Source organism: Panthera pardus, unplaced genomic scaffold (genome assembly GCF_024362965.1).
Source record: "Panthera pardus isolate Hobbes unplaced genomic scaffold, ASM2436296v1 HiC_scaffold_22, whole genome shotgun sequence".
Taxonomy (NCBI): Eukaryota; Metazoa; Chordata; class Mammalia; order Carnivora; family Felidae; genus Panthera; species Panthera pardus.
The window spans coordinates 66886167-66912369 of NW_026526788.1; the positions used below are offsets into that span (position 1 = coordinate 66886167).

The following is a 26203-nucleotide window of genomic DNA, read 5'->3' on the forward strand; positions in this document are numbered from 1 at the left end:
TGGCCAATGTCAAAGCAAGACCTCAGGGAGCCAGAGCAGGGAGAAGGAAATGGCACCTTCAATTGCTATCAGAAAAGACTGAATATTCCTTCACATAAATCCATCCTTAACACTGCCCCACTGCCCACCGTCACCATCACCTCTACTATTCTTTAACATATGCAGGTGGCCTTTTTGGTGACTCTTGCCCTACTTTCCATTTCCTCATCTCCCTCTTGGCCATGGCTCTAAAAGAAGGGCTGGTTAGTTCATCTGGAGGTCAACTGTGAAAGGTCAGGCACGTGCACCAAGTATCTTGCTTTCCCTTAATAACCTGCTAGGGCTTATGATCTATGGATTTAATCCCAAGTGCATTTTCAGTTGGTACTTTTTTTTCTTGACTGCATGTCACATGGTTTACCTCCCATTGGGGAGACTTTTATTTGTCATAAATTTACCTCTTTTAAATCCTGGAGTAGCCCTTAGCAATTTGGGATCTAAAGATTAAGAGTCTACAAGTGGTAGAAACTAACTTTCAACCAATAATTTTTGCCCTCAACCAACAGGTCTTCTTGTTGAATAGCTATTTTCTTTTAAATAATTCCATTCTTCCCCTTACCCAATGTATCCCTTGTTGAGAGTTATTGATATCCGGTGGGAAAGCCCGTATCTGAAGTGACCTAACCAACAGCAGAAGAAGCAAAGTCCCTGTTTCAAAGTCTTTGCAAAATTAACTCTCCTGTGGCTTGTGAACACCTTCACTTTTGGGTCTCCCTGCATTTGATGGAACACCTATTTGGTTCTTAAATGTGGTGCCAAATGTAATATTTAAAAGGGCCGACATAATTTTGCAGCTTTTGACCTCATTGGGAATCTTGTTCACTTTGAAAAAAAAGAGTGGAAGAGAGAGGGCATTAAAATGCAGCATGAATCTCATAACATTTTTGAGAGTAAGATTTTCATTCTGAGACGGTATTTTCTGCAGTAGCCACTGGAATAACCACAGGGAAGGGGAAATTCTCCCCTCACCAAGAGCTTCCTGTTATTTTGGATGTCCACAAGCAGGTTAAAATAATCAGGGTGGGAAAAAGTTATGGATGTTTACACAATTCCCAGCTTGCTCCTAGAGCATTCAACAGTTTTGACCCTCTTGCCCTTCCTCTCCCCAGACCAATGGTTCTCAACTGGAAGTGATTTTGTGCCCCGGCAGACATTTGGCAATGTCTGGAGACCTTCTTGGTTGGTAGTGTGCTACTGGCATCTAGTGGGTAGAGGCCAGGAATGCTGCTGAACATCCTACAAAGCACAAGTCCACCCCCGCCCCAACCCTCCTGAATTATTTGTCCAAAATGTGAATAATGCAGAGGTTGAGAAACTCTGGTCTAGACTTCGAGGGCTTGTTAGACTGAGGACTTGGAAAGAGAATGACAGTGAGGGTAGCCATTGGCAGTCCTTTATTATGGTACCTGCTCTCCTTAGCCACTGCTTTCAGTTCCCTCTCTATGGAGGAGAACAAGAGTGGAAACAGTCATCACAGCTTCTATTAATTGAGTATTATGTACTAAGTGCTGTAATTTTTTCATTGAATCTTCACAATAAGCCCTACTGGTTATAGACTCCTTGAGAGTAGGATCCATGTCTGTTTCTCTCCTTACACATTATGTCTAGTACAGTGCCTGGCACATGACAGGCCCTCAATGTTTGGATAAATGGAGTAACCGTATCCATTTTATACATGAGTAAATGAGGCCTTAAGGGTCCAGGCAGCTAGTGTAAGTAGCAGAGTCAGGATCTGAACTGAGCCCTGTGTGACTTCGGCACCAAATCACTTACCCACTGAATTATATCCTTCACTTGCAGCACCAGAGAGGCTTTCGAGCCTCTAAAGTCACTAGTGAGGGGTTTGAGGAGAAAGAAGTTTTTAAAAATAAGATTTTAAAAAACCCATGAAAAACAAAACTACTGTGTGGAAACTAAGGGGGGAAGAAGGGCCTTATGGAAGCCCTCTCTGGCTCTGACGGGATCAGATCCCTTGTTTCTGAACAGTGATCTTGGTTTTTCAAATGCTTCTGTATGTGCTGGCCGAACAGCACATTTTGCGATGGGTAAACTGAGGCATGGAAGTTACTGGAAACAGTAGTACTAGACAGAGGGCTGGAACATGGCGCTTCAGATAAAGAATGCTTTAGCTTCTGGGCACCCGCTGGGAGTCGCTAAGAAAGAAGCTTCCTGGGACCTCGCTCAGATTCTTACTTCCCAGAAGTAAAGCCCCATAACTTCTAAGTCCTTACACCCTGAAGACAGAGGCTAAGCGGGACTACGTCTCCCAGCGGCCATTGCGGAATTCGGCAGGGCGCAGGCGCACTGAAGTGGTCGGCATACTACCACTCCCGGCGTGCAGTAAGAGGGGCGGGACTACATTTCCCAGGAGGCAGAGGAAGGGGCGGGACGGGGCGGGCCTCGATGCTGCGCCCGCCCCTCCCCCGTGCTCGCGCGGAGAGGTAAACAAACCGCGCGCGGGCTGCCGGCGGCGGCGGCGGGCGAGGCGGGCGAGGCGGGCGAGGCGGGCGCGGCGGGGGCGGCAAGGGCGGCGGAGAGCGCGCCGAGCCGCGGCCGGGCTGGCCCGCCCGCCCGCCGCACATGTCCCGGGGCGGCACCGGCCTGTAGCCGCCCGCGGCGCCTCCTGTCGGCCGGGGAAGGGAACGCGGAGAGGCCCCGGTCGCCACCAGCGGTGCCCATGGAGCGGGTGCGGATGATCAACGTGCAGCGCCTGCTTGAAGCGGCCGAGTTTTTGGAGCGCCGGGACCGAGGTAACGGCTGGGCGCCGCCGCCGCCGCCGCCTCCGCTACCACCTGAGCCCGCGCTCTCCTCCGAGTGCGGTGCGGCGTGTGAGGGGAGGGAGGGTGGCGTGTGTGAGGACCGGAGTCCGTGCGTGAGGAGTGGAGTGAGTGTGAGGGGAGAGGTGCGTGTGTGAGCAGGGATGTGTGAGGGGAGGAAGGGGTGCGTGTGTAAGGACGGGTGTGTGAGGAGGGGTGCGCGTGTGAGGGGAGGCGGGGGTGGGTGCGTGTGAGGGGAGGCAGGGATGCGTGCGTGAGGGGAGACGGGTTAGAGTGAGGAGGGGTGCGTGCGTGAGGGGTGCGTGCGAGGGGAGGCAGGGGTGTGTGTGAGGAGGGGAGGACGCGTGAGGGGAGGGAGAGGTGCGTGTGAGGGGAAGCAGGGGTGCGTGTGAGGAGGGGAGTGCCTGTGAGAGGAGGCAGGAGTGCATGTGAGGGGAGACGGGGGTGCGTGTGAGGGGAGGCGAGGCAGGGGTGCAATGTGAGCAGGGGTGCGAGGGGAGGGTGCGGTGATGGTAAGCACCTGGAGCTCGTGAGGGGGCGGTGCGGGAGCGGCCGCGCGTGCGTGTGTGTGAGGGTGGCACGTGTGCGCGGGGAGGGTGAGGCGAGGCGGGTGAGGGGGATCTGGGGGCGGGGGGGGGGGCGGGAGCAGCGGGAGGGAGTGTGCTGAGAGTGGGCGTGAACCCGAGGACTTGGGGAGGAGAGAGGGCAGGACGCCCTGCAGGGAGGGGGGCGGCAGCAGCGCGGGCAGGGGTAGGGGAGCCCCGGCCCGGGGCGTCGGAAGCGAGGCCAACTGGAGATCGAGTGGGGAGGAGGCTGGCCACCCGTGGGGGAGGGGCCCCTGAGAAGCTGAGGCTTGAGGAGATGGGACCCCATCAGGGACAGGTGTCAGGACACGGGGGGAGGGAAGGGCAGGACCTCTGAAACTGGTGGCAGGAGAGAAAATGTCCTCTGAGACAAGGCGATCGAATTGTTTGAAGTACGTGAAAATGTGGCGCTTGGGGAGGAGACACCTGGGATGGGGAGAGTTAAAGGGGGATTTTGAGGCCAGCGAGATAACTGAAGTGAATGGTAACTAGTCTCCCAGAGCAGCGTGTTTTGAGTCAAGAATTCTTGGCCAAGAGGATTTTGGAGGGCATGGAGAATTTACTTGGTTGAGGAGGTGGTATCTGTACACCTTTCAGGTGACGGGCTGGGTCTGTATATAATGCCACAGGTTTGGTGTCCTGGCAAGGACTGAGAATTTTGTCTTCCAAAAACTGGAAAAATTTTTACCTCTTTTCCTGCAGCTGCTTTCAGCAGCGTGTGACTGCAGGGACTTCCGATCTGTGGGTCCATGGATTTGGGTCCGTTCCCGTTACATCTTTTTTTCTTGCTGTCTCTTTAGAGTGTGAACATGGCTATGCCTCAACGTTCCCCTCCATGCCGAGCCCGCGGCTGCAGCATTCAAAGCCCCCGAGGAGATTGACCCGGGCACAGAAACACAGCAACGGGAGCAGCAACACCAGCACTGCCAACAGGTAGCAAGCTGTGGGAGGAGGTTTAGAAAGGGTTGCTGGTGGGAGGGAGCACACGCTCAGGCAAACATGCAGGCCCTGGTGACCTCAGTTCTCTAATACCAAGTCTCGAGCAGCACTGAATAATAGCCAAATGAGTTCCTTTGCGACCGTCCTTGGAGATTTGGCCCTTTTAAAATAATAAACTCTGGATATCCTAACCTGACTTTGTGTGGAAGGGAAGAAGTGGAATCCGAAAGACCACTAAAGAGTTCTTGCTGGGATTAAGCCAGGAGGTCTGTGACGGATGGAGGGGGACAATAAGTTGAGGGACTTCACAGCATGTGTCCATGCATGCAACCGAGTGCTAAAAGTAATCTTGGGCCAGCCTTAAACTTGGATGATCCAAGAATTTCTAAAGCCCAGAAATAGCTCAGGCAGGATATAAAGCAGAATCAAGGGTTTTGTTAAAGGAATAAAAATATTTAGAGTAGGAAGTTAGGGGGCATGATCTATTTGTTGTTTATGGATGAAAGGGAAGACCATGCTATGAAAGTGTAGTCTCTTATTGGGTAAGATTGAATTGGTAAGGGAGATTTTAAATTAAAAACAACAAATGACACAAAGAATATGCTTATTTTTCAGTCCAAACAGGTCCCTAGAAAATGCTTGTCTGGGTGTATTCAGACACAGTTGACTTCCATTTTTTGAAAACTTTTGGTAGTGTCTGGCTGTCTCTTCAGTGTTTTGTCCCAGAGGGCCAGCAAATTCTAAGGATTCATCTCATAGGAAGTTTTCAAAAGGCCGTCTTAAAATCAACAGATGTTGTCTTTTCCATCAGTAAGAGGGATTAAATGAGACCTTTTTTCCTGATTCCCAAAGAGAATACAAGCATTTTTTTTGGAGAGGTACAGAGCAATCTCTCAGTAACTAAGTTTGCTTGAAGAGTTGGAGAACTCTGGACAAGTAGTTGGGTTGTCACTTGAAGAAGCAGGTTGGGAAGAGAGCAGGAGTAGGGGCTCTTACTAATTGATGCAGGAAACCTGAGGCTCCTATAGATAATAATTAAGCTTAAAAGGTTGGATCTTCCCACTCTGTATTTTTGACATTGCTGAGGCAAACCTAGGATTCACTCTTCTCCCTTTGACTAATCGTTTAAGCTGTGTTTTCTTTTCTGGCTTCGTCATTAAGACTATTTTGTATCTTTTAAACTTAATTTTTAAAATTGTAAAACTAATTACCCATGAACTTGATATGTTATATTTTTATGTGTGGGCCTAGAGGGTTTGCTATAGTATGATGGGTTTGGGATGAAAATATGTAACATGATATACAGTATTAAAACAATAAATACAAATTTTCTTGTTCACAGTTTCTCTGGTTAATGTCTCAGCAATTAGGATCTATATTCAAGAATTCATGGGTTTTTCAATCCACGTGTAGGTTAAAAAATTTTTTTTTTTTTAATTTAGAGATGTGCAGAGAGTACCAGATAGGAAACCAGGCCTGGGTTTTGTTATGCTACAAGTATTTATTGAGTTTTTCCTATTTTATAGAAATCAGGTAAATGATATCGTTACATTTTCTCTTCATCTCTGTTCTCATCCGTAAAATGAAGGGATGGTCTACATATTCACCAAGGTCCCTACCTCCCCTGAAGTTCTATGACACTGATTTATTGATACTTTTAGAGATCAGTTACTATATTATTCAATATACCACTTCCATCATTGCAGATGTGACATTTTTACTAACAATTCAAGGATTATAGAGGCATTAATTAGACATTCATTTCTAGATTTTACCAGTTATGTTGCAGGTCATGAATAAGTCTTTGTCATCTGTTGACTTACACTTTGCTCAGCTTGGAGTTTTGACTCAGTGCTGTTTCTCTTTTGTGGTAGTGTTCCTTTTAGGATTCTGTGATTGTGTGTAGGACCACAGTGCTAATTACCATATGTTTTAACATATCAGAAAAATTTTAAAACTACAGGCATGCCATGTTGTTCTTACAGTACCCATGGGAAAATAATTGTGTATATACTGGACCACCCAAGGCTAAGGAAGATAATTTTTCATGGAAATGTAAGTAATAAGAAGGAAAGAGAAAGAGAAAGAAATAGAGTTCAGAATGTATTAAGGTCCACCCATGGGTAGGGTTTAGGCCGGGCCCTATAGATGAGAACTAGTATGTTAAGTGGAACATTAGAAATTATTTTTCCTTACATTCATTTAAAATTTCTGCTTCATGGACTAGAGGAGCCAAGGATCAATTTCCAGTGCCAGGGTATGTGGAAATGGGGTTGTTAGTCCATTTGAAGGAGACCTTATAGACTTCTGTTAACCTTAAGCCTATTACTGGACTTAAAAGAAATTTTATTATATTGGTTACATAGAGCAGAAAGAATACTTGTAAAAATTTCCACTTGTAGTCATCTGAAACAAGGAAAGGAATAGAGTTATGAGTATATTTGTTTTATTTTCGGGAACAAAAAGCACTTGTGTCGAAGTTGTTACTGTTATGCATCTTGGATGTTGGGTATGTTGTATGTCATACAATGACATTCATTTCTCTGACATTGTAGGATCTTTTAGATATAATGTTGGTTGATTTTTCCCCCCTAATATTGTCAGGTATAATATGGTCTTCCTGATATAAAATGTTATTTTATAAATTTATGGGTGAATGTTAACTCCTAATATTATAAGTCTTGAAATCTTATTTTCACACAAGTACAAAGGAGAGAAAATAAGTGATGTAATGTGATATTACAAGCATGTACCTTGAAAATCTCAGTAATATCATCTTTTGGTATCCTTCTAACTGACAATTCAGAAGTGGGATCTATAATATGTAATTATTTTTTAAATACCTGGTTGACTTTACTGTAGTCTTGGTCATGGCCTTCTGGCACATTTCCTGAAATTACCCTTCCTGAGATGTTACTGGTATTAGAAAACCTGGCTGCAACTGCTATCTGGCTCATTGAGGAGCATCAGATAAGCTTAAATTCCCATCGTTTTAACTCTTTGGTCTCACAACTGAAACATTTCAAGATCTGTCAGCTTTAGAACTCTACTAACACTAGTCTGCCTGGCTTCACTGTAATGCTGATTTTCTCCTAAATACTTCATGAATTTACCTTCTTTTCTCTTATCTTCATTACGACCCTCCTGATGAGATACCATCCATCTATCTCATTGTAACCTCCTAACTTGTATCTGTGCAACCACTCCTGCCCCATATACAATTCTGATTAATTATATTGGCTAGCTGCCTTTCAGTTCCTTCAGTACACCATGTTTCCTCCTGCTTCACCGTCTTTGCACATATTCTGTTCTTTCCCCTTTTGCCAAATTGTGTCTGTCTAATAACACTCATTTCCACTCAGTCATAACTTCTGGGAAGCTTTTCTTCATCTGCCAAAGTAGATAAGGTAGTCACGTACCTGATGGCACGTTTGTGAATATACAGTTTGTAGATACATACAGTTCTCTGATTGAAGAATTCATGTCTCATTCATTGGACTAGAAGCTATATGAAAGCAGAAATTGAATCTCTACTGCTTAAGGATTTATCCCCAGTAACTATTACAGTGCTTTGTACATCATAGGTATTTCTTAAAGAATGGAAGGTTTTCAAACTCCAGGTAGCCTGCCTTCTTTAGGAATTGAGTTTCTCTTTTGTGCTGAGTATCATATTCAACTCTGGAAGGAAAAATTATGCAATTCTTGCTTTGGCAAACTCTGAATATTTTTTTTTTTAAGTTATTTATTTATTTTGAGAGAGATAGAGACAGCACAAGTAGGGGAGGGGGGAGAAAGAGAGAGAGAGAGAGGGAGGGAGGGAGGGAGAAACCGAATCCCAAGCAGGCTCCATGCTGCCAGGACAGAGCCCAGTGGAGGGCTTGAACTCCCAAAGCCACAAAATCATGACCTGTTCTGAAACCAAGAGTCAGATGCTTAACCAGCTGAGCCACCCAGGCACCCCTGATTACTTTGTATCCTAAAGGACGTTAACAATAATACATCTGGAAGGGAAAATAATATGTAGTATTTGAAGAGTAAAAAACTCAAACTGCTATAATATACTGAGTGTATATTATAGTATACTATAATATAGTCTGTAAGTATATTATAGTAGACTGTAGAATGTTGCACTTAATTTTAAAGAACATTCATTGTCATCTTGTCACGAAAAATATTAAAACTTGTATATGTAAGAACCATAAGTCTATCAAATATTGGCAGTAAATGTTGGTATGAGCTTATGACACATAGCAATTGCATTGTTTTAAGATGATGTAGGAAGTGGTAGTAACTACCAATTTATGCTTGAATTTTAAGTTGAGAAAAATTTATTCTATTTGGTATTTTTTGGATATTAAAGAATCTCACAATAGCAGCTATATTTCAGTTCCACCTGCTTAGGATTGAGGACATCGAAAAACAAAACAACTTTCCTTTTGCTTGTAAGGCTTTAGTTTAACTTTTCTTAAAACTACAGAATAATTAAATATGTCAGTCTTAGAATGATTGTAGTGTTATGTTTTCAGGTTTGTAGCCTTTTGAGCTGCCTTTGTGCATTATTAGTTTTTTGGGGGAATAGTGGTGGATTCTTTTTTTAGGATAGTTGTAGAGGATTTTTTCCAGTAGAAGTATTTGAAATTTGTTATATCTTCTGTTTTTATTTTTAAACATGTACCTATTTGTTCACTAAATAGTTGAATGAAACTATATAGTTATTGTGAAATTTCTTTTTACTATTCTGTGCTTTTCAAATTTTCTGTATCAAGAAATAGTTTCTGAGTCTCTGTTGAGTAGAAAATTCCCAAAGTTTCAGGACAAAAGTAGAGATTAGTAGCAGTTAAATTCTTTGTGATATTAGTATTGTTCTTCAGTATTTTCCAAACGTTGAGTGATTAACACAGCCTATGTAATGTTTTCTGTGATATTCTGTCTTTGACTAAAACCAAGTTTAAATGAAAAATTCTCAAGAATTATTTATATGCCTCACTCTAAACAAACTCAGACTTTCCATTAAATGCTTCATTGAAACAGAAGTTTACTGTTGCAGAGTTTCTAAAGGACATACTCCCTGTGGAAGTATTGTTTCAAGGAGACATGATGATCATGACTTATAAGTCAGTAGGACAGCTGCTTATGTTCCTATTTGATGAGCAGCCTTTTGCCAGAATATTGAATACATGATGTAGAAGATCACAAATTTTAGAAAGGGAATCTAGGATTTCATTTGGTATAGTTCTCTGCTTTATGAAGGTAAGATATTAACACTCATTTTGTGATTAAAACTCATGTGTCCTAGAGATGGTAAGAGATACCTATTTAACTATAAGTGGTGGTTGGTTTAAGATCAGTCTGGATTTTAAGCAGAATATGCATCATTCCAACCAGATGAGACTGTTGGCCTGAAGAAAGCTTTTTCCTTCTAGATTTCTCCTTACAAATGAAACAGTGTTACCTCCTTTTGGGTATAGTATGATATCTTAAGTGAAGCTGTTTTCCAAACAGAAATCTAATCAAACCGGTTTGATGATATGGTTTGACCAAGTATATTTCTGGGTCCCAATTTTGATCAGTAATGCCAATGTAATTTAAGTGTGCATATTTTTTGTTAGATTATTTTTATTTTTCATTTGGCTTCCTACATTTTAAAGTACTGGCAGCCTTCCCCCATCCCCACGCTCTCCCCGCCCCCCCCCCCCCCCCCCCCCCCGCCCCTGGCTGTGTATGTGTGTCTACACACCATCTTCGTTACTGTTTAATGAAGGAAACACATGTTGTCAAGTAAATATATAAATATATTATTTCAAACTGTGATGAATTTAATATGAGGGAAATATAGGATTCCATGGGGGGCATAACAGAGGACCTGATTAAGTTTGATAGATGAAGGCAGGCATCTCAAGAATTGAACCTTTTGCAGTCTTGCTTTCTCTTATCTTGAATGTTTTTTCATGTTCATACACATCTGTTAAATCATTTTTAATCATAGTATGATACTCTGATTCATGTGTATACCATAATTCATTAACCCAGTCATCCATTGATTATTTTTAGATTATTTTTTTTCATTTGAAACAGGGCACTATGAACAGACAACTTTGTGCAGATACCTCTGTGCATTTGTCCACCTAGATCCTTCAGTAAACATGAAGAATTAGAATTGTTGGGTCAAAGAGTAGAATCCATCTTTAATAATAATGAATAGTAACCCCTTACATTTAATATACTACTTATGCATAAATACCTGTAATGTACATTATTACCTCATTTGAATTTCATAACAGTTCTGTGAGGTAAAATGAAAATATTTTCCCTATTTTTTTGATGAGGAAACTGGACTGGCATGCAATGCAAGGTAACTTGCACAGGTAGAACTAGGAGATGAGACAGATCCCTGGATTTGTTTCTCTAGGATCAGCAAATAATCCTCAGTAATAATTTACTTAAAGGGGTTCCTGAGTGGCTCAGTCTGTTAAGTGTCCGACTTCAGCTCAGGTCATGATCTCACAGTTTGTGAGTTCAAGCCCCGCGTCGGTCTCTGTGCTGACAGCTGACAGCCTGGAGCCTGCTTCAGATTCTGTGTCTCCCTCTCTCTCTGCCCCTCACCTGCTTGCTCACTCGCTCTTTCTCTCTCTCTCTCTCTCAAAAATAAATAAAACATTAAAAAAAAAACAAAACAACTAAGACTCAGTGACTGAACCCTGAAATTTTTGTGTTAGTGCTCTCCTCTTCCGCTCTGCCAAATGCTTGAAACATGTGGTCAGCATCTGCTACTTTAATGCCTTCCCACCAATATTTTTCAACTTTTGTAATTTGCTTCCTTTTTCACTATAGCTACTGAGACTGCTTTCTTAAAGGTAATTAGTAACCAAATGTATTGAGCTGACACTATATATATATATACACATGTATATATATATATATATACATGTGTATATATATATATATATAACTGTTGCTATACAGCTTCCCTACAATAGAGTTTATGGTATGTTTGGAAATATATGTATATAATAAAATGGTAAATAATACAAGTCAGTAAGATGTCATAAACATGGCTGTTTTTATTTATCAGATGACAGTATACAGATTAAATTATTTAGATTTATAGAAAAGATTACAATAGGTTCTTGTAGAAATGCTGTAGACTCCTAGTATATACTTATTCATTGATTAACATACATTCAGGGAGATATAGGGATTCCATAACTTAATGTAAGTGAAATTCCTTGCATTTTATCTAAGTAACTAATTTCTTAGAAAATATTTGGTTTGCTAGATAATTTTGTTATTAACGTTGTTTCATACATTTCAGGGAAAAGTCTTGTGGATTTTCTTTTTATTTAGTTTTATGACATTGGATAAAAGGGTTTCTGTGCGGTATTTATTTCCTTATGTTTGTTTATCATGGGAAATATTTTTGATAGTCTTTTGAGAACACTATGTAAACACCATTTGTGGAGGCCACATGATGAGAGCTTTGAAGCCATTTGAAATGGGCATTTTTAAATTATAGAAGAATATAATTTTAAATACAGAAGAACATAATTTTTAATATAGAACATAAATTTGTCACATATTTTGACAAAACAACTGATTTTCCTTTATTCTTATTTTGATTAATTAGACATGGACAATTTAGGATTCTCTTTGAGGAACTGTAAAGAACCTTTCTTTTTATGTAATGAGAGACTAGCGGGTAAAAGGTAAGTTTGTTTTGGTATTAGAGGAAATGTAAATTTTGAGGTTTTAAGTTTTGATTACCATAGACTTGTGTGATAGTATCTATCTTCTATATGAATACCAGGAAAAAAGTGATTTTCAGACTCCACAAAACTCTGGGCGATATATTGTTTTTAATATGGAACGTGTTAGGATTGGTTTCTGTAGTCTTTGTTGGTAACAGTCCGCAGAAGTTGCAATTTAAAATTTAAAACTAGTCTGGTTCTAAAACCATTTGATGTTCTTAACATTATCATTTTAACATGTTATCCAGTCCATTGTCCTTTGGAAGGCAGGTTACATTCCTGGAAATAGTACAGTATGCCAAAAAGAAGTATTTGAATCTCATTTTTCTATAGAATCATGGTTTTTTAGGGAGGTTACCAAAAACCCAAAGTCTAATATTTTTATGGAATTTATCACAAATGCCACATTTCATCCATTTAAAGAAACAAAACAATTTATCTACATAAAAGTTAAACATCTTTAAGTATATATAAATTAATTAAATAGAATTACATGGTGGTTACTTAACTATTGTAAGGATATAATGCCAAAGTCATAGTGTATGTTATATAGTTGTAATTTTTTTAATGAGTTATGCCTTATTTATTTATTCGCAAAAAGTGGATGATGGAACGTGAATTATACGAGGGCAGAGACTTTGTAATTTTACAGTATTTATATTCCTAGTGTAGGTGCTACTCATTAAATACTAAATGAATAGCTGAATACTTTGAGCATGATCATGTAGCTCTGAAGGTATTTTTGAATGAAATGTTCACATATTTTTGACAAGACTTTTAGAGAGACTTAGGCACAATTGATGGCTTTGTATGAAATATAGGGGTGTTTAATGTCATTATTCTCATTGTAATTTTGTGACAGGTATCCTTATTGCAGACAAAGTTATGTTTGTGTTTTTAACATTGAAGTTGAAGCCCATATTATCAGAATTGCTGAGTAACGTTTCTTTTGTTCTTTAAACAAACATTTAAGTATTAGTAGGAATTTAATATTAACTTACTAAGTACCAGTAAGTGTTTCATACTGTTGGCCTTTTTCATAGATGTGGTAAATAACTTGGATGTTAATGATAGAGTGTAACAAGTGTGAAACACTGTCCTATGAGATGAAGGTCTCCTATTCTACATGTCCACAGGAATACTTGAGTGTGAATGGTCATAGCATTATTCATAATCACCAAAAACTGGAAACAAAATATCCATAAGCTGGTGAATGAATGGACAAACAAAATGCAGTATATTCATACAATGGAAATACTTTGAGCAATAAAAATAAACTACTCATATGTATAACAAAGTGGATGAACCTCAAAAACATTAAATGAAGTCAGATACTTAATAGTACATATTTCACATGATTCCATCATGTGAAATTTATAAAAAAGGGAAAACTATAGAAATTAGAAAGCAGATCAGTGGTGGTCTAGGAAATGGGAGTGGAAATTGACTGCAAATGGGCATGAGGAAACTTTTGGGGGTGATAGAGGTGTCCTAAAACTAGGTTGTGATAAAGGTTATGCAACTGTATAAATTTACTGAATCTCACTGAACTGTATACTTAAAATGGGTGAATTTTATATAGTATGCATATTATACCTCAGTAGAAGTGTAAAAGAAAAAGAAAATTGCCCATTCCTGTTTATTGCACTAAGATGAGTCTTGAACATGTGACAGATGCTAAAAAGAACTAAAGGTGTAGTGAATGAATGAATGAATGAATGAATGCATAAATATTAAGCAATGAAGCCTTCAAAACTTGAAATAAACCAATAAGAGGTTAGAAGTAGGGAGTGTAGCCAGTTGGAAAAAGGTACCTCCATTCTCCTACAGCTACCAAAGCAAGGAGATTCAGCTGTCCTGCCAGCCTCTCTTCTACTACTCTCTTTGAGAATCACTTTTCTGTGTGATGTACTTCTCTTAGTAAGATTCTTTGAAATAGATGCATAACATCTAGTACTATAGAGAAGAATGTAATATATTAACAATAAAATTTAGGATCAATTTAAAAAAAATGGGCTTTATATTATAAGTAATGCTGTTAATTATGGTTCCATTCATTTCTTTTCCCACCAAAGTAACTACTGAATGTCTATTTCACGCCCAACTCTATCCTAAAATATCAAATTACAATTTTGAAGTCAAGGGATTTAGGAAATCACCTATATTTTCTCCATTTTTTTTTTTAATTTTTTTACATTTATTTTTGAGAAACTGAGACAAAGCGTGAACGGGGGAGGGGCAGAGAGCATAGGAGACAGAATCTGAAGCAGGCTTCAGGCTCTGAGCAAGCAGTCAGCACAGAACCTGATGCGGGGCTCGAACCCACAAACTGTGAGATCATGACCTGAGCCGAAGTCGGACGCTCAACCGACTGAGCCACCCAGGTGCCCCTATTTTCTCCATTTTTTAAATGTTTGTTTATTTTTGAGAAAGACAGAGCACAAGCAGGGGAGGGGCAGAGAGAGAGGGAGACACAGAATCCGAAGCAGACTCCAGGCTCTGAGCTGTCAGCATGGAGCCTGATGTGGGGCTTGAACTCCAGGACCATGAGGTCATGACACAAGCCAAAGTCAGATGCTTAACCGACAGAGCTACCCAAGCCCCCTGATATTTTCTCCATTTTTAAACGTTTTTAGAATGTTGCTCTGTAATAGAATGTGTTATCACACATTAAATATCCTGTTTTAACTTTTGGAAGTGTGCTTAAGAGCAATAATTTTAATTTCAAAATTCCCTGTGCTTCTTTTAAAAATTAAAAAAAAAATTTTTAATTTTATTTTTGAGAGAAACAGATAAGAGTGTGAGCGGAGGAGGGGCAGAGAGAGAGACACACACAGAATCTGAAGCAGGATCCAGGCTCTGAGCATCAGCACGGAGCCTGATGCAGGGTTTGAACCCAGGAACTGTGAGATCATGATCTGAGCCCAACTTGGACGCTTAGCCGACTAAGCCATCCAGGCGCTTCTATCTGTAGTTTTTAATATTGCTCTCTCACCTAAGAAGTGATTATTTCATAAATAATGTGTAACTTTAGTATGTATTAGATACTTCTTAATTTCTGTCACTGCTAAGAATAGAAAGTGAGGTAGTTATCTTTTATTTTAAATTCATAACATGTTTAAAAAGTAATAGTTGTATATAGTAGCAATGAGTCCATTAATACCAAGTGGCTTATAAAGAAGAATAACATTTCCCTGCCTTATCTTTCCCCTTCCATTTTCTACTTCCTAGACGCTACCACTTCCAACGATATAACAATTTCTTCGGCTGTTTGCTTTCTTATTTATTTATTTTTTTAAGCTTTCATTTATTAAGTAATCTCTACTCCCAGTGTGGGGCTTGAACTAATAATCCCACCATCAAGAGTTGCATGCTCTTCCAACCAAGCCAGCCAGGTGCCCCTGCTTTTTTATTTCTAAATAAGAAGCAGGGAGCCTAGGTGGCTTAGTCAATTAAGTATCTGACTCTTGACTTCGGGCTTAGGTCATGATCTCAGGGTTCATGAGATCAAACCCCCTTTTGGTTTCTGGGCTCTATGCTGACAGGGGCAGAGCTGGCTTGGGATTCTCTCTCTCCCTCTGTCTGCCACTCCCCTGTGCTATCTCTCAAAAATAAATAAATATTTAAATAAATAAACGAGAAGCTTGTCCTGCTTATTATCTATTGATTTCCTGTTACAGAAGATGAAGACTTGACTGTCTATACTCTTAACTAACAGCAGATTAACTGTATGCCAGAAATGAAAATTTTTTTAAGTGGACATAAATATAGATATTTCCCAAAGGAATGATGTTTTTAAATTATGTACTTTCTAGGAATTTATATTATTAGTCTCCCACAATAAGGAATTAATATTTTACTCTCATTTTTTAGTACTTTGTGGTACATTAGATTATTGCCTCAATTTCTGGATGAGGCTTACTACTTTTTTTAAAAAATAAGTTTTGTTTGGATATAATTTCTATACAATAAAAACCCCCAGTTTTTAGTATATACTTCAGTGGCTTGACATATGTATACAATCATACAATCTCCAGCAAAATTATGATATAGAACATTTTCATCACCTCAAAATATTATCTCATGCTTCTTGACAGTTTCCTATCTGTACCTCTTGTTCCTGGCAACTTCTGAACTGTTCTGTCACTGCAGTTTTGCCATTTTTACAGTTTTATATAAATAAAATCATATACATACTCTTTTGTGTCAGATTTCTTTCACTTAGCATAGGGTTTTGGTTTTTTTTTTTTAATGTTTATTTTTGAGAGAGAGGAAGAGCACAAGTAGGGAAGAGGCAGAGAGAGAGAGAGGGAGACACAGAATTCAAAGCAGGCTCCAGGCTCTGAGTTGTCAGTGCAGCGTTCGAAGTGGGGCTTGAACCCATGAACCATGAGGTCATGACCTGAGCTGAAGTCGGACACTTAACTGAGCCACTCAGGCGCGCTTAGCATAGTGTTTTTTGAGATTCATTCATGGTGTTCTGTATTTCAACAGTTCAGTTCTCTATATTGCTGAGTAATAGTCCATTGTATGAATCTACCACAATTTGTTTATCCATTCACCAGTTGATAGACATTTAGGTTGCATATAGTTTTTAGCTATTATAAGTAAAGATGCCATGTACTTTCACGAACAGCTCTTTGTGTATATATGTACCTAGGAGTGAAATTACTGAGTCATGGAGTAAATGTATATTTAACTTTATAAAGAAATTGCCAAACCATTCTCCAAAGTGTCTGTACCCATTTTACATTCTGACTAGCAGCGTAAGAGACTTTCAGTAGCTCCACAACCTGGATGGCCCTTGGTACTGTCAGTCTTTGTAAATTTTAGCCATTCTAGCAGGTGGGTCATGATAGCTTCTGGTTTACTTTGCATTTTCCTTATAACTGATAATCATGGGCATCTTTATATATGCTTGTTTGGTATTGATATATCTTCTTTGGTGAAGTGTCTGATTATATTTTCTGCATTTCTTCTCTTGAGTTGTTTGTTTTCTTGTTGAGCTGTAAAGTATTCTTTGCGAATTCTGGATACAAGTTCTTTACTGTGTATGTGTTTTGCAAATGTTTTCTCCTACTCAGTGGTTTACCTTTATCATTTTTTTTAAATGCTTATTTATTTTTGAGAGAGAGACAGGGTGCCAGCAGGGAAGGGGCAGAGAGATGGAGACACAGAATCTGAAGCAGGCTCCAGGCTCTGAGCTGTCAGCACAGAGCCCAGTTCAGGGCACAAACTCATAGTGAGATCATGACCTGAGTCAGAGTTGGACACTTAACCGACTAAGCCACCCAGGTGCCCCAGCCTTTATCATTTTCTTAACAGTGTCTTTTGAAGACCAAAGTTGCATATTTTGATGAAGTCCAGTTGATATTTGTCATTTATTGTTCATGCTCCTTATGTCCTAAGAAATCTTTTCATAATCCAAGATCATGAGTATTTTCTCTTGTTTTCTTCTAGCAGTCTTACAGTTTTAGGTTTTACATTTAGATCTAAGCTTTATTTAGAGTTAATTTTTGTAGAAGGTGTGAGGCAAGGGCTAAATACCATTTTTTGGCAAATAGACATCTGGTTGTTCTAGTACTATTTTTTGAAAAGACTATATTTTCTACATTGAATTACCTTAGCATCTTTGTAAAAAATCATTTGACCATATATGTGCAAATCTATGATTGATCCATTGATCAAAATATTTATTTTATTTCAAAACCATAGTGTCTTCATTACTATATATATATATTTTTTAATAAGTCATGGAATCAGGTAGTGTAAGTCTTCCAATGTGCTCCTTTTTTCAAAAGTTCCTTTGACTATTTTAGGTCTTTTGCAATTTAAGATACGTTATAAAATCTGCTTGTCAGTTTCTATAATAAAGCCTACTAGAATTTTGATGGGGATTGCATTGACTCTATAGATTAATTTGGGGAGACCTGACACATGTGAATGATATTGTATCTTTCTATTAATGAATATGGTATGTCTCTTCATTTTGTCAATTATTTAGATGTTTTTTATGTTTTACTTTTTAAATGTTTATTTATTTTTGAGAGAGAGAGCACAAGTGAGAGAGGGGCAGAGAGACAGGGGGAGACACAGAATCCAAAGCAGGCTCCAAGCTCTGAGCTGTCGGCACAGAGCCTGATGCAAGGCTCAAACTCACGAACCATAGATCGTGACCTGAGCCGAAGTCGGGTGCCCCTAGATGTTTTTAAAGTTCAGCAATATTTTGTAGTTTTTCAGAATGTGAGTAATGTATGTATTTGTTAAATTTATCCTTAAGTATTTATTATTCTTTGATGCTATTATTGTAAATGGCAGTTGAATTTGGTATATTTTAATAATTTGTATATTCCTTAGGGTTTTCTAAATAGATGATAAATGATGTTGTTTACAGTAAAGATATTTTTACTTCTTCCTTTCCATTCTATATATTTCTTTTTCCTGCCTTATTTTACTGGTGAGGACCTCTAATACAGTGCTACATAGAAGTAGTGAGAGTGAACATCCTTACCTTGTTCCTCATCTTGAGAAAACATGCATCCTTTCACCATGGAGTATGATAATTTTTTGTAGATGCCTTTTCACAGGTTCAGGAAATTCTTAATTTATGAGGTGTGTGTGTGTGTGTGTGTGTGTGTGTGTGTGTGTGTGTGTGTGTGTGTTTTAAATCTTTAATAGATGCTGAATTTTGTCAAATGCTTTTTCTTCACTTATTGAGATTATACTATACTGTATTTTTTTATTCTGTTAATGTGGTCAGTTACAGTGATTGATATTTTTGTTGAATCTTAAATCAGTCTTGCATTCCTGGAGTAAACTCTACTTGGTCATGGTGTAGTTTGCAATACTGATGCCAACACCCTGCAGTTAACACAGCGTCCACAAGTCTAAGGTGCAGTCCTCAACATGACTGCCCTCACTACAGATGCCAGCTGTAAGTTCAGGAGTCTCTAGGCCACCTACCCTTCTGACTATCTGGCTACCAATTTGGGGGTTCTCACAATCCCCTCAAGTTTGTTAATTCACTAGAACTACTCAAAGAACTCAAGAGAACACTATACTTATTACAGATTTTATTATAAATGATACAAATCAAGACTAGCCAAATGAAGAGATATATAGGGCAAAGTTTGGGAGAGTTGGGAACATGGAGCTTTTGTGTTTTTTCTCTGTAGAATCAAGATGCATTGCTTTCCTGGCACACGGATGTATTTACCAACCAAGAAGCTCACCTGAGCCTCAGATTTCAGAGTTTTTATTTCATTATGTAGTCATAATTGATTGAATCATTGGCCACATGATTGAACTCAATCTCTAGTGACCATTCTCTCCCTGGAAGTTAGGAGGTCAGGTGATATCAGTGTCTTACAGCCTCAACCCTCTAATCACACAGTTCATCTTTCTGTCAAGACCAGCCCCCGATTTGAGTCATCTCTTCAGCATAAATTCAAGCGTGGTCCAAGGCTCCACCATGAATAATGTAGACACTCCTATAACTTGAAAATTCCAAGGTTTCAGGAAGTCAGAACAAAGGCCAGACACATTTTTTTTATTGTAAAACTCATACTTTCTATTTGCTGTTGGATTCAGTTCGCTAAGAATTTTTGTGTCTATGTTCATAAAGGATAGTAATCTGGTTTTTAGGTTTTCCCCCCCCAGTGTAATTTCTTTGTCAGAGTTTGCTATCAGGATAATACTGGCCTCAAAATGAGTTGGGAAGTGTTTCTTCTTCCTTTATTTTTTGAAAGATTTTATGCTTAGTAACATTTGCCAACGAAAACTTCTGGGCCTAGACTTTTCTTTATGGGAAGGTTTTTGATTATGGATTAAGTTTCTTTAATAGATGCAAGAATATTCAGGGTTTCTAATTATTCTTGAGTCAGTTTTGATAATTTTTATCTTTCAAGAAATTTATCCATTTTATCTAAGTTGTTTGAATATATTGGCATAAAGTTGTTCATCATATTCTCTTACCATTCTTGTAATGTGTGTCATCCATAGTGATGTGTGCTCTTTCATCCTGGTGGCTTTTTGTTTTTTTTTTTTTTTATTGGTAGTTTTTGTCTCTTTCATCAGTCTTAGAAGTTTATCAGTTTTGCTGACCTTTTTAAAGTCAGCTTTTAGTTTTGTTTTTTTTTTCCCCCCTAAGTTTATTTATGTTGAGAGAGAGAGCAAGAATCCCAAGCAGGCTCTGCACTGTCAGTGCAGAGTCTAATGTGAGATTTGAACTCACCAGTCCTGAGATAATGAAATCAAGAGTTTGGGCCACCCAGGTGCCCCAGTCAGCTTTTGGTTTTATGGCTATTCTCCGTTGTTTCCTGTTTCTTATTTTGGTCATTCTTGTTCTTGTCTTTATTTTTCTCCTGTACTTCATAGTTTATCAGCCTCAGCACTTGACAGTTTGGGCCAGATAATTCTGTTTTGAGCATCATAAGGTGTTTAGCAGCATCCCTGACCTCTCCTTACAAAATGCCAGTGGATCTCCCTAGTTGTAATAACAGAATGTCTCCAGACATTGCCAAATATCTTCTGGTGAGCAAAATAGCCCACACTTGACAACCATTGCCCAACTTCTTTCAGTTTAGTGTGCTTCTTTTTCTAGCTTCTAAATGTGGAATCTCAGATCATTGATTTTGGACTCCACCCCCAACAAAAATATTTAAAGCTAAACATTTGTCTCAAAGCACTGCTTTAGCTGTATTGAGCAAATTTTGATTATGTTGCATTTTCTTTATTATCCAGTTGAAGGTGTGTGTGTGTGTGTGTGTGTGTATACATATATACACACACACACACGTATATATATATATACATATATATATATATAAACACACACACACATATATATATACACACACACACACACCTTCAACTGGATACACACACACACACATATATTTTTTAAAAATTTTATTTTTTTAAGTAACGTGGGACTCAAACTTACAACACTGAGATCAAGTGTTGCATGCTCTACCAACTGAGCCAGCTGGGCACCCTTATTTTCTAATTTCTTTGTGATTTGTTCTTTAACCTGTAACTTCTTATTTCCTTCCTCTATTTCTTTGAGTTTAATTTGCTCTTCTTTTCATAGCTTCTTAAGGTAAAAGAATTTACTCTGTATAATTTTAGTAGTGAAAATTATACTTTACAAAGTGTATAACTTAGGGATATTTATGTAGTGAGCTAGAAGATTTATCGGAGGCTTAAATTAGGGTGTTTGCTATATTTGAAATAAGAATTGCTTTTTACTGAATTCATTTCATATGTAATTAAAATTTTTCCCTGTTTATTGAAAGTGAACATGCAGAAAAACAAATCCTAAGTGTACAGTTTGATGAATTTTCACAAAGGTAAAGAAATAAAATATTTCAGACTCTCTTAGAAGCCCTTCCCTTTGACTCTTTCCAGTGAGTGTTACCCTCTCCCTGAGGCAACCACTATTCTAACTTTTGATACTTTAATTTGGCCAGGTTTGAGCTTGTATGGGTGGAGTTATACAGTATATGTTTTTGTGTCTGCCTTTTTTCATTCAACATTATGTTGAAATTAGAAGATTCATCCATGTTATTGAATAAAAGGTGTTCATTTTCAATGCTCTGTAGTATTGTATGAGTATTTCACAATTTGTTTATTCTACTATTGATGGGCATTTGTTTCTAATTTTTGGCTAGTATGAAAAGAATAAGCATTGCTTTGTATGTTCTTTGATGAACATATATATTATTTTGGTATATGCCTATGTGTGGAGATGCTGAGTCCATGTAAGGATTGCATATATTCAGCTTTCATATGTAAGTTTTAAGGGAAATTTAATTGATTGTAGTTATTGTTACACATTCTTTTTAGACACTTGCTTTTTTTGTGACCTTAGTTATTACGGTAGTTATGCTTTTGTCATTGTTAAGGAAGAAGCAATATGTTTCTTACAAGGCATTTTTCCTAAAAGCCTGCAATATTCAAGTTTTAGTGTTTTTATGGTTTTTAAAATGTAACTTTGATAGGAACAAATATACAAAATTACCTTCTTGAAAGAATTACTTTAATAAATAAGTCCTGGAGGTAAAAAGTATGACATAGGGAATATCGTCCATAAAATTGTAATAACATTGTTTGGTGACAGATGGTGACTACACTTACTAAGTGAGCACTGAGTAATGTATGGAATTGTTGAATCATTATGTTGTGTACCTGAAACTAGTTTAATACTGTATGTTAATTATACTTCAATAAAATTTAATTTAAAAAAGGAATAATTACTTTATCGCCAGTTAGCATGGTTTTCTTCTTTTACAGTGTTTTTCAAACTATCTCAGCACTAATGTGGCTGAAGTTTTGTGTTTTTCTTCTCCTTTAAATATATGTATATGAAATTACAAACCTTAAGATACAATTAGTAGATATTTGTTTAGCTTCAGAGAATGTGTTCATTTCATTGTGTGGAGGGTAACATCCATAAGACATTTTAGGATTACAAAGCAAATAAAACAAAAATGTTAACAAATTTGGGGTTGGCTCATCAGTTCAACAAAGGTGGTGAGATCTTTCCTTTTGCTAAAAGAGAATATTAATTCTGGGAATGGCTGCTTTTATTTTTTTCCATGGTGGCACTACTCGAGCCAAACTGTTTTGTTCAGTTTCAGTCCTGTGCTTCATTTCATTGACTGCCACCAAACTACAATCTAAAGAATTAAAAGTTTATGTATTAGAGCTCTGTTTTAGTCAATGAAAAGTCACAGATCTGGTTGAGATAATGATTCCCATTCAGACAGGGAATTCATTAGCATGTCTCTCTTAAAGGGATATTATTTGTGAAAAAGATTACCTGTGATTCAATGATAGAATGATAGAAATGTCTTTTCTCTGTCCTTGAAAGTTAAGCATTCAGAGTAAGGGTATCTGAAAGGCATACAATTCATTAGTGTTTGCTTTCAGAGGTGCATTTTATTTGGAGAAGAGAAGTGGGCTAACCCAATGGATTATTAGAACATCTCAGTTTTATAGAGAATTTATCATAATTGAGTATTTCAGTGGCACATTATTGGTAGGGTTTGTTTGGACACATAGGCTCAGAGAAGCAAAAAGAGGTTGTTCCTAGTATGTGATACTCATTTCTTGCCAACAGTATTTAGATCATTAGTTTCTCTGTGTACACATAATTAGTCATCTTTCTCTCTGTCATAACCTAAACCTTGTACTATCTTCACAGCTGACTAAATGACCAAAATACTTATATTTTCTTTCAGTTTCTTTTTTCATCATTATGGTTGTTTATTTCCAGGCTCATTCTGAGTATATTGAGAACTTATTGATTTATTGCCCCATGTAGTATACTCAGTTGTTTTAGGTAGTATGTTTTTAGTTTTGTTAAAAATAATAAGTGTAGTTGCAATGGCTGACATTTACTGAATATTTATTATGGTTACATGCTTTTACATATTTTTCTCTAATTCTCACAGTAACCCAGCCAAGCCACGTGTTATTATTCCAGTTTTACAAACGAGGAAACTTAATCAGAGAGGTTAAATAATTTGTTTAAAGTTACACAGCTAGTGTGAATGATCGAGTTAATAGACTCAGGACTTTTGTCCTGTAACACCACAGGTCTTTATGACCTATTAGTTGCTGTTCTCTGGTTTTGCTTTGGACATTACAGCTCTGCTTATTTTATTATTTTATTTTAATTTTTATTTTTATTTTTTCTTCCAAGTTCTTATTTAAATTCCAGTTAACATACAGTGTAATACTAGTTTCTGGTGTAGGATTTAGTGATTTATCACTTACATACAACACCCAGTGCTCATCACAAGTGCCCTCTTTAATGCCCATCACCCATTTAACCTTCCCCCTGCCATCTTCCCTCCAGCAACCCTCAGTTCTCTATGGTTACGAATCTGTTTTATGGTTTGTGTGTCTGTCTTCACACCGCCCCATACTCATTGTTTTGTTTTTTCCAGTTCCACATATGAGTGAAATCATACAGTATTTGTCTTTCTCTGGCTTATTTCACTTAGCATAATACTCTCTAGCTCCATCCATGTCACTGCAAATGGCAAGATTTCATTCTTTTTTACTGCTGAGTAATGGTCCATTATATTACATACGACAACTTCTTTATCCATTCATCAGTGGATGGACATTTGGACTCTTTCCGTACTTTGGCTATTGTTGGTGAGGCTGCTATAAACATCGGGGTGCATGTATCTCTTCAAATTAGTATTTTTGTATCCTTTGGGTAAGTACCTAGTAGTATAAATTTCTGGATCATAGAATAGTTCTATTTTTAACTTTTTGAGAAACCTCCATACTGTTTTCCAGAGTGGCTGCACCAGTTTGCATTCCTATCAGCAGTATAAGAGGGTTCCTCTTTCTTTCTCCACATCCTTGCCAACATCTATTGTTTCCTGTGTTGTTAATTTTAGCCATTCTGACAGGTGTGAGGTGATACCTCATTGTAGTTTTGATTTGTATTTCCCTGATGATGAGTGATGTTGAGCATCTTTTCATGTATGTGTTAGCCATCTGTATGTCTTCTTGGAAAAATGTTTATTCATTGCTTCTTGGCCTTTTGGCTAAGATCAAGTGTGGAAAAATGTTTATTTATGTCGTCTGCCCATTTTTAACTGGATTATTTGGGGTTTTTTTGGGTGTTGAGTTTTATAAGTTCCTTATATATTTTAAGTTACTAACGCTTTATCAGATATGTCATTTACAAATATCTTCTGCCATTCTGAAGGTTGCCTTTTAGTTTTATTGATTGTTGCCTTGCTCTGCAGAAGCTTTTATCTTGATGAAGTCCCAATAGTTTATTTTTGCTTTTGTTTCCCTTGCCTCAGGAGACGTAAGAAGTTGCTACGGCCAATGCTGGAGAGGTTTTCCTCTAGGATTATGATGGTTTCCTATCTCACATTTATTTTGAATTTTGAATCCATTTTGAATTTATTTTTGTGTGTGGTATAAAACAGTGGTCTAGTTTCATTCTTTTGCATGTTGCTGTCCAGTTTTCCCAACACCATTTCTTGAAGAAACTCTTTCCTTGGATATTCTTTCCTGCTTTGTTGAAGATTAGTTAGCCATATAGTTGTGGGACAGCTCTGCTTGTTTACTTATGCTCCTTTCCACTTGGTATGTCCTCTCCCTATCAGGTCCAGCCTCTACTAGTAGCAAATAGTCCATCATTTAAGATCCATACCAAATGCCACCTTTTTCTGAAGTTTACCCTGATAGCCATATTTGGGAAGTAAATTCTGCCTTGTTTGTTTGTGTTTGTTTATTTTGGTGGGGGAGGGTCAGAAGGAGAGGGAGAATCTCAAGCAGACTCCATGCCCAGCACAGCCTGACATAGGACTCCATCTCACAATCATGAGATCATGACCTGAGCCAAAATCAAGAATCAGATGTTTAACCGACAGAGCCACCCAGGCGCCTCAAATCTGCCTACTTTAAACTCCCATAACACTTTGTACCTTTCTTTATATATTTATTTCGCCTTGAGTTATAATTATTAGTATACATGTCTTAAATTTACCAGAGACGGTCTTTGATTCCCTGTAGTCTAAGACAGTCTTAAAGATACACATTATTTGTTTACTTGATATTACAGGCAAAAAAGCCGTGAAAACAGAAGTAACTACTGATAGATTTTTTTTTAAAAGTGTAAGAACATGACAATATGGTAAAGATTAGTACACACACAATCATTTTTGTTTCTTGATATTTGGAAATATTGTTAAATGCTACTAGTGTATAACTAGTATGATGTTCATTTCTTGGTTTGATGAAAAAGTTCATATTCTTAGCTGTCATTTTATATTTTTTTAGAAACAAGACAAATAAAAGTCTGAGAGAGGTGGGAAGAACCTGCTGTTTTAATTTTGTTCACAGCAGTGGGTCAGATTATGTTCTTTTGGTGCTAGCTTTGATAATAGGTTCAATACAATATTGGAATTCAACAATTGGTTATCTTTGGGTATATATTATTTTGCATTTATGGCCATATGTGGGATCTCTAGACTGTTTAGATTAAGTTTATGGTAAGTAATCTACTTCTGTCTAAATAGGTTGTTTCCATTTATTATTTACTTTACTATTTCATTGTTTTTATTTTACTTGTTCTAGGTTT

General features: G+C 38.0%; 1 protein-coding gene across 4 annotated transcripts in view; it reads left to right on the top strand.

Moving 5' to 3' along the window:
• MXI1 (MAX interactor 1, dimerization protein) overlaps positions 1-26203 on the top strand; it is an 80991-nt gene that overhangs the window by 14410 nt on the left and 40378 nt on the right. For 2 of the 4 annotated variants that reach the window (XM_019459398.2, XM_019459402.2), the window contains exon 2: positions 4201-4333. In XM_019459398.2, the coding sequence (XP_019314943.2) occupies positions 4201-4333 (133 nt within the window). Of the gene's footprint in view, positions 1-2484; positions 2790-4200; positions 4334-11950; positions 12043-26203 lie in introns of those variants that run through there. The other 2 variants (XM_019459400.2, XM_019459403.2) reach the window with 2 other exon arrangements.